The following is a 9,643-nucleotide window of genomic DNA, read 5'->3' as shown; positions in this document are numbered from 1 at the left end:
GGAGATGAGAGTCGGTAGCACACGCTTGCATGTGTGCAGTCCTGGGTTCAGGGATGGAGATGAGAGTCGGTAGTACACGCTTGCATGTGTGCAGTCCTGGGTTCAGTCAATGGCTAGGTTTCGTTTCTCTTTCAATTGGAAGGCTTACCTAGGTGCATTCTCAATTTTTTGTTTTAATAATTTGTAAGTTTTCTTAGTGCCCTTCAAAAGTAAGCTTTGTTTTTGTTCCTAGGTTTCCTCATTCTTTTTATGGGTCTCATCACTTTGATCTTTACCACCAGCTGTGGTTAATTTGCTACTAATAGAGATTACCAACTAGGAGAAGATGGAGAAGCTTCCATTGAAGGAGGCAGCCCTTGTCTATCTTGACAGAAGTGGGGGCCTTCAAAAGTTTATGGAAGACTGCAAGTACTACAATGGTATGTGAGCAACGGTGGTCAGCAACGGTGTGTCAGTCAGGAACCCTCAAACAAGAGTCTGCACATAACCATCCTAATGTTCACATTTATATCTTCACAGATTCAAAACAAAGTTATGCTGTCTATCGGTTCAGTGTTTTAATAAACCCCTGCGATGTTGTTGAATTAGATGCTGAACTTGGAAATCACATTTTACACCATCCCTTAAAAGCTGCTCAAGTTTTTCAATCAGTAAGTTAAAGAAGAAGTGATTTCTATGACACACAGAAATCTTGGTAACGTGTTTACTTGTTTGAAATCACAGGTCTGCTTTGTTGCTGTTAAGACTCTCTCATTAATTGAACAATTACAGACTGAAACTCAAGTAAGTTTTAATTAACTTTAAGTTTTTAAAACTGAGGTACACATTTTCAAAATAACATAAAATACTGTTTTCACAGGAAAAAGTTAGTAGTTAAAGAGTAGAATAAGTGGAATACATTTTACAAAGTCTAATTTACTATTTTCTTTTCTTTCTATTTTCTTTTCTTTTCTTTCTTTCTTTTTTTTTTTTTTGTTGGTTTTTCGAGACAGGGTTTCTCTGTGTAGCCCTGGCTGTCCTGGAACTCACTCTGTAGACCAGGCTGGCCTCGAACACAGAAATCCACCTGCCTCTTCCTCCCAAATGCTGGGATTAAAGGCGTGCGCCACCACTGCCTGGCTAATTTACTATTTTCTATGTCAGATTTTTTTTCTATCCTTTTACACTTATCACTTTTATTTGAGGGGTGGTCCAACAGAGGGGTTATTCCAACAGAGTCTGCAGTCAGAGGACAATGGTGTCCTCTAGGTTCTCCTCTTCTACCATGTGGGCTCAGGGGATGGAACTCGGGTCAGGTCCATCAGTCAGAGTTCCAATGCTGTATCAAAGTATCTGACAAACTATTTAAAGAAAGAAGGCTATGCTTCAGTGCTGTGTCCATTCAGGGCAGGTCTGCCTCCCATCACTCTCAATGTTCAGGGTAGGTGAGCCTCCCATGGTTAACATCACTGAAAACACCCCCAACAACACATTTACCAGGGTACCCTATTAATCCCAAGGTGCTACTGAATCCAAGGTGACAGCCAGCATTAACACAAATACCTTAATATGTTTCATTTTTACCCATATTATCACTCTTAAGAATAAATACTTTTATAATAATAATTTCAAAAGTATCCAAAAGTAAAGCGATTATACAATTGACCTCCATGTATCTATCATTCAAGCTCAGTGATATGGCATATATGCATCATCTGTATTTATCTGAAATATTTTAAAGCAAATGCCAGAAGCTCTGTTATCTCACCCTATACATACTTTAGGATCAACTTCTAAAAACTGTTGTGTTGTGTTCTTCTTAAATAATCACAATATCATCATTAATAAACCAGTGGTATTTTCTTGATATCATTTAATATCCAGCTCATATTTTAATTTTTCCAATTTTTATTTCAAGGCTTTTTCTTTAAACTTTTTGGATTTTTTTCTGCTTGACCCAGGACCAAGGCCTGGATGAGGTAGTGCATGCCCTATAATTCCATCACTTAGGAGACAGAAACAGGAAGATCTAAGGTCATCTTCAGCCACATAGAGAATTTGAAGCTAGCCTGGGTTACACTAGAGTCTATCTTAAAAAAAAAGAAAGGAAGGGAGGGAGGGAGGGAGGGAGGGAGGGAGGGAGGGAGGGAGGGAGAGAGAGAGAGGGAGAGAGAGAGAGAAACCTCCCCCCACCAAAGATAAATCATCATCAAAACAAGGCTCACACACTGCAGTAGTTGTTCTGTATCACTCTTTGAGGCTTCTTCAGTCTGGTGCTAGCCTCACACCTTCCTTTTTATACCATTGACTTAAAAAAATACTGGTTAATTATCCTGTATGATATTATACATCTGGATCCATCTAGTTGCTTTCTTATGATAGCATGTGTTATTTTTCTGTATCCTGTATGTCTGAAATAAGATGACTCTGGAGGCTCATTTTAACAACATACTATATAATGTTCCATACTATATAGTATACATTCCATATCATAAGGATATAATAGAGCCATTTTCAGTGATGTCAGGTGACCCGTGGTTCAGATGTTATTGTTCTGATCTCTACACTGATAAACAGTTTTGTATCAACTTTCACCTGATGGTTTTAGAATACCTACAGTCTATCATTTCATTAGCAGTTGTAATTTTATATTTTCTCATTTTGCCACCCTTTCTGATTTATCTAAAATTATTCTATAAAATAAATTGTCTTACATGGGGATATAGTTGGGTAGAGCATTTGCCTAGCATGGGCTAGGCTCTGATTTTAATCTCTAACATCGATAAATGAAAATAAAAATAAATTGTTGTTTATTGTTACTTATTTGGTTACTCTAAAATACAATTTGTTTGGGAAATGCAGGATAAATATTTGATTATTTTCCTTTTAAGGCCTTGAAAGGTAATGACTTGAGAAAACAGGTAGCAAACTGTAATGATGCCCAATATTTCTTTTCCTTTTTTCAACAAGAGAATTCCTTGAGCTCTTCACTCCATCTGCAGGAAAGGCACTGCCCCCATGACTGACTGCTCTACTCAGTCCCTCACAGCCACGTGGCAGAAGGAGAGAACTGATTCTCACAGTTTGTCTTCTGATCTTCACATGTGTCATACATGTGTGTTTGTGTGTGTGTGGACACAATAAGTATATACTTTTTAAAAATTAGATGCCCCAATTCTATCTCCTATATTTTCTGTCCCAGACTTGGAATCATTGCTTTCCCTCTAAAGAGCTCTGGTTCCTTTTAATGTAAATTAATATTGTGAGATCACAATTTGGGCACTAAAGTATCCAGTGCTATTGTGGTTCACATTGTTTTTTAGTGTGATCCAGAGAATGTGTGTTTTCCAAGGAGAACTAATGAGTTCATTGTGGCATTTTTTAATTAAGATGTTATAGGATTTGTATTTAAATTTTATGTTTTTCTTTGGCTTAATATTTGGTACATAGCAACAATAACAAATTATATAGTATTCTTACTAAATAATAAGGCAACTCAAATTGTATTGCAACTTTTACTAATGTGCTTTTTGTGTTCTTCTCAGATCAATATTGTGCTGAAATTAACACATTTACCGCCCCTGCCAAGCTATAGTCTTGATCTTTGTGAGTTTCCACTTAATTATACATCTCAGAGATTTTATATGATGCAAGGGATTGTGATTGCAATGACAACTATAACCAAGTACACACAAGGTGCAAGGTTCCTGTGTTCAGATGAAGTATGTCCTTTTTCAAAAGGTCAGTCTTCAAATGAGAAATGAAAAAAATCAAGCTGTTTCATCTCAAACCATACTTATAGTTGGTGGCTACTCAGTGTGATAAACTAGACATTATAAGTTTACTGTTCATAATCTTGGAAGAGTCGTCCCTGCACTCCACAGCTTAATAAGTGAGACTCATTGTCCTGAAAATGGACATATCAAATGAGACAGAACAAAACTGTCGGCTTATGCAGTTTCTTCTGTGCATAAGATTTAACCTAGTCAGCCTTTCTTTTCCAATGATTGTCAAGGCTGGTTGAGCAGGATCCTTCCTCTCTCCTCTCTGAGCTCTCTGTAAATGATCCCACATACAGAAACTGTGTATTTAAGTGTTCATGTTACCAATGCTTTAGCTCAGTGCATGGGAGGGAACAGCCATGTTGCCAGCACTTGGAAACCTGAAGCAGGGGGATGGAGGTTTCAAGGCTAGCCTGGGCTACACAGTCATACTTTGTCTAAACAAACAAACAAAGCAAACCATACACACTAACTGATAATATTAAATGATTGAAAATAGCCAAATCTGAGAGAAACTGAGCTCAGCACTGTTTTCTTTCAGGGTTTCAGTGTATAAGAGTCCATGTGCCTGGCGCTACAGAGTCTGCAACAGTAAGAAAGGACTTTTTATGCAGTCTTTGTTCATCTTCACTTCAAGAAGACAGAAAATTTAGAGTACTTGGTGGTAAAAAATGCATTTACATTTTGTGACAACTTTCAAGCTTGTATTTTGATAGGAGACTGAAACTGAATATGGATTCTATTAACAATTGTTTTGTTCTTTACCTTAAGATAAGCAGATAGTTGAAATAATCACCACAAAAATGCTTCATGCTTTCCAAGGAGACTCTAAAAGCCAGCCATTTAGGTTTCAGTCACTTGGTGTTTTCCTAAGGGGTATGTAATGTTCTGTTTGAATTTAAACAAATTGCTATAAAATATGGAACCACCTAATTTATGCTGATATGCTGTAAAGTGCACTGACAGCTTAACAAGGAAAGTCATGTTTATCTAGAATTGCTAAGTCATGGCCACTTTATAGTAATGATATCACATTATTCTCTCTCTCTCTCTCTCTCTCTCTCTCTCTCTCTCTCTCTGTGTGTGTGTGTGTGTGTGTGTGTGTGTGTGTGTGTGTGTGTGTGTATTGTGTAGTGTTTTGTTAATATTAGCATACAGAGCTGGGTGTGCTGGTGCATGCTTAATCTCAGCATTCAGAGGCACTCTGTGAGTTCAAGGCCAACCAAATTTATACGATGAGGCCTCATCTCAAAAAAATGATTACTATATGAACATGATGAAAAGAAGATTGGGGATTTTGCTGCACAGTTACATCTGTTACACCTGTGACTACTTGTGGAACACTGATGGTTAAGTACAAGGAAATGTGTCTATCATGAAATACAGCACTGCTCACAGGATCAGGAACCTAAGAAAGAAGCTGGAGCTGTGACAGTGTACATTTGCCTCTTCCTTTGGACTGAAATTTGAGAAAAGTACTCAGAGAGGTGACTGTTGTAATTCTACAGCCTTTAAGTGTTGTGCTGCTTCATTGTTTGGTTGCCTTGAGACTTTCAGTGCTTGTGTTGATGTGAGAGAGGAGAGGTAAGGAACAGGAAGAAGGTGTGTGTGTGTGTGTGTGTGTATGTAGTGTGTGTAGTATATGTACATGTCCCTGTGGACATGTACAGAGTTCAATACTGTGTATCTTACAGATCTCTCTCAGCCCTGTTTCTGAGACAGGTCACTCACAGGTGCGTATCCTTTGAGCTAGGCTAGCTGTTCCATTAGCTCCAGGGACTGGCCTGCCCTCTCCCACACCACTTAGCACTGAGGATGCAGGTGTGACCTGCCATGCCCAGCTTCTCAGGTGGGCAGTAGGTAACTAGGCAGAACTCAATAAGGAGCTTGGCAGGTACTTTGCTGACTGAGCCTCTTTCTAAGCCCTTAATTATGCTTTAAAAATAAACTTCGAAGGCTGGTAAGATGTGCTGTCAGGTAAAAGTGCTTGCTGCCAAGCCTGACAGCCAGAGTTTATCACTGTAACCCACATGGTGAGAGAAGACAACTGATTCCTGAAAGTTGTGCTCCGACCATGAACATGCACACACACACACACACACACACACACACACACACACACAGGTGATGGAGTTTAAAGGCTTAGCCCAGCCTATGTGTTGGAGAAGAGCATGGCCTTCCATAAAAAGGTAGCTTGGAGAATGGAGTAGATGTGCATTCAGTTTTGCCACTTACAATGTCTTGGCCCTGCAGACATTGCTTGCTCTCTTGGTTTTCCATGAATAAGCTACAGGGGGGAATATCCACAGTTTGCAGTATGCAAGAGAGTACCCAGGCAAGACCTTAGAAATGCTGTAGAAAGTGAGTGATATCTTTTAAAATTACTTAATTTTTTAAATAAATAATATTACTTACATGATAATGTTTATTAACATTCTTTAGCATTTAATTGAAATATGTTCTATCTTATTTAGAATGATATTTTTCCTCTTGACTGCATTATAGGCAAATATTTAATTATGCTAGTTGCTTCTTGAAGTTAGTTCATATTGCCTATAAATATCAACATATATCAGTAATACAACGGTCTTAGTTTCCATTATTGGTGCCATTGCATGTGGATACTGTATTAAACAAAAGTAAGCACTTCACTACGAACTCGACTACTGGATTGTCACTTGTTCCAGATCTTTGAGGCAGATGATGGTATGCAATTTTCATTTAGTGAATGCTGTTTTCTTTTTTGTTTACTAAACATAGATGAGCTAGTGGATAAGATGAAAATAGGAAATGAATATAAAATTATTGGAATTCCAGTCTGTATCAAAACTTCACAAACTGTTCTCTGTGTAGAAGCAAATAGTATCACTCCTTACACAGCAAAAGGTAAGAAAAATCATGTATTTTAACATATGTAAGTCCATCGGTTTAGCACACAGTGTTTTTATCTTTATGCTAGGTTCTCTCCTAAGCAGTAGAAACATAGTAAAGCAGAACGCCAGGCTGTCTACTCTTAATTCCTATGGTGGTGGCCAGTCAGATGGCCACTAAGCCCAGTGTGCTGATGGCAGGCACACTGTAATGCTAGCACTTGGGAGGCTGAGGCAGGAAGGGCACAAGCTACGTAATGAGCTGCTGCTCAGCTTGTGTTATTTTAGCAAGACTCTACCTCCAAATAAAAAATCACAGAACTAGCCAATAAAGCAGTCCCTGCTACTAAGTGTTAGTAAGGAAGGAAACAAGGTATTTACAGTCTTGGTGTAATTGAGGACCTCTTTCTGGAGCTAAATCTTACATTGACTTTCTGTAAGTTAACAATGAGAGAAATGTTTCTGACATTTTTCTGAGCATGGTGGTTCACACTTAACAAACCTAGGGCTTGGTGACAGAAGCAGGAAGTCAACCTGGGGTACACATAGTAAGAAGCCAGAAATCTTTCAGGGTACCAGGGGTTAATAGATCTGTTTTCTGGCTAAGGCAATTCATAGTAACTGCTGTGGTCAAAGAGAGAAATTAGTAAGCAATACCTTTTTCTTCCTGGGTCCTAAGAAGAGATCAGGTAAAGAAAGGCAAGAGGATGAAAATACCACCATCCTTACCAGCAGTGTAAGGACAGCCCCATCATAGTTTAGCATGTAACTACAAAATGGAGAGCAGTCCTGTGCTTTTCACTTGTTTTGATAGCTAAATAGAAAGGCTGGTTATAGTTGAATAGAGTGGGAAGTTTAGAATCTGCATTAGTAGCAGCAAACTTGAATTTATCTTTTTTTTTTAATGGTCTTATGAGACAGGATTTCTCTGTGTAGCCCTGGCTATCCTAGAACTTGCTCTGTAGACCAGTATCGCCTCCAATTCACAAAGAATAACCTGCCCCTTCATCTGCCTTGTGTACCACGACTAACCAGCCCAACTTGACATTAAATGCAAGTGAATTCTAGATACTTCAGCTTATCTTGGAGAGACTTTTTTTTTCTGGATTTTGATACAGCCCTGGCCGTCCTAGAACTCATTCTATAGACCAGGCTGGCCTCGAACTCAGAAATCTGCCTGTCTCTGCCTTTGGAGAGACTTCTTAAAAGAAGGAAACTGTTGAAAAAAGCAAACAACATAAACCAACAGTTTGGTGAGCATTTTCATGTACTGTGAAGTGCTTCATGACTTACTGGTTTGTTAGCAGAACACAGCTTATATGTAGGTGGAAAGTCTGCTTTCTTATGTTGAGCCCTAGGGTCTGAGTGTTAGATAAGATCAGCCTTCCTAGAGATGTGTGCTGTGCGAGCTGCCCAGAGGACAGCAGAGCTACCACGAACAGCCTCTCCTCTAGCACTTACCTCCCTGGGAGCTAACAGAATCGGGGGAGAACATTTACACTATTGCAGTGTGGCAGACTTAGTACCGTGCTTTCAGAGTAGGATAATACAAATCCTTCAAACCACAGCACTTTGAGTACTTCCTGACAGGAGCAAAGGCTCATCCCTGCTGCCTCACACATGACTTCAGAGGAGAACAAATGATTGGCTTTCAGCTCACAACTCAGTCATGTGAGTGCGTGAAGTGACCAGGATAAGAAATGATGGATAAGCATGGCCACCAATCATAATATCATAAAATTTGAGTATGGCGCATTACAAGAACTATAGTTTGAAATTATTTTGAACAGATGAAATCAAATATCTGTCCTTTTAAATTTTTCTTTCAGTTCCTTCAGGAATTAGTGACAACTTCAGGTGTCTCCTCTCCCTGACTTCCAGCTCATGCTGGAAATTCACAGCAATACTGGCCAATATCTTTGCATCACAGATTGTTCCTCCTGGGACTTACAATTTGCTTAAACTCTGCTTGTTGATGAGTCTAGTACAGACGAGAGACTGCAACAGGGAACGAGAAGACTGCTTGGATATTTTAGTTATAACCAGTGACACTCTGCTTGTAGACAGGTAAGATGTTTGCCATGATGTTTTCAAATTATATATTGCTCACAAAATTGTATAAATTCTTCCTCCTGGTATTTCTATAAGAATGTCTCTGAGTACTAAAGTATTTAAATACATTAGTATTAATAAAGCTGAAAACATTTTTATAGGGCTCTCCTGGACTCACTCCGTAGAATAGGCTGGCCTCAGACTCAGAGATCTGCCAACTTCTGCCTCCTCCTGAATGCTGAGATTTAAGGTGTGCACCACCACCACCTGGCTTAGAGTTTGAAACTTTTGGTGTTAGATAAAATTTATAGTGAAATAACTAGATCTTATTACTATTATTGTTAAGGTTTATTTATATATTTTATGTATATGAGTGCTTTGGCTGCATGTATGCCTGCACAGCAGAAAGGACATTGAATCCCATTACAGATGAGTGTTAGTACCATGTGGTTGCTGGGAATTGAACTCAGAACCTTTGGAAAAGCAACTACCATCTCTCCAGCCCCATGAAGACAAATATCATTATTATTAAAAAACAGTAAGTTTGATTTTTCAATAAAAAGTAAGATTTTTCTAGTTTGCATTACATTGCTGTGATAAGCACCATGACCCAAAAGCACCTCATGGGAGGAAAGGGTTTATTTATTTCAGCTTACATATTACACTCAACCACTGAGGCAGGTAAGAGCAGGAGCTCAAGGCAGGAACCTATACTCAGGAACTGACAGCAGAACCAAAAAAGATGGCTGATTTCCGACTTGCTCTCTGTGTCTTGCTCAGCTGCCTTCCTTATACAACCCAGGACCCACAGTGTGACACAGGCCACAGTGGCTAGAATCTCCCACATCAATCATTAATCAAGAGAATGTCTGCCAAACATGCCCATAGACCAATCTGATGGAGGCAGTTCCTCAGCTGAGGTAGCAATTGTCTGTGTGAAAGGACAATACCCAGCACACA

The 9,643-nt window shown here is 39.1% G+C and overlaps 1 protein-coding gene across 1 annotated transcript in view; it reads left to right on the top strand.

The window, feature by feature from the left end:
* Window positions 1-9,643, top strand: part of Mcmdc2 (minichromosome maintenance domain containing 2) — a 30,601-nt gene that overhangs the window by 3,065 nt on the left and 17,893 nt on the right. The window contains exons 2-9 of the mRNA XM_028770256.1: window positions 282-419; window positions 520-650; window positions 724-783; window positions 3,525-3,720; window positions 4,303-4,425; window positions 4,533-4,637; window positions 6,522-6,647; window positions 8,461-8,698. Of these exons, the coding sequence (XP_028626089.1) occupies window positions 326-419; window positions 520-650; window positions 724-783; window positions 3,525-3,720; window positions 4,303-4,425; window positions 4,533-4,637; window positions 6,522-6,647; window positions 8,461-8,698 (1,073 nt within the window). The 5' untranslated portion in view covers window positions 282-325. The remainder of the gene's footprint in view (window positions 1-281; window positions 420-519; window positions 651-723; window positions 784-3,524; window positions 3,721-4,302; window positions 4,426-4,532; window positions 4,638-6,521; window positions 6,648-8,460; window positions 8,699-9,643) is intronic.

This window comes from Grammomys surdaster, unplaced genomic scaffold (assembly GCF_004785775.1).
Source record: "Grammomys surdaster isolate TR1022 unplaced genomic scaffold, NIH_TR_1.0 64, whole genome shotgun sequence".
NCBI classification, from domain to species: Eukaryota; Metazoa; Chordata; class Mammalia; order Rodentia; family Muridae; genus Grammomys; species Grammomys surdaster.
Note: the sequence above shows the minus strand (reverse complement) of the source record. Positions and strands in the feature narration are given on the sequence as shown.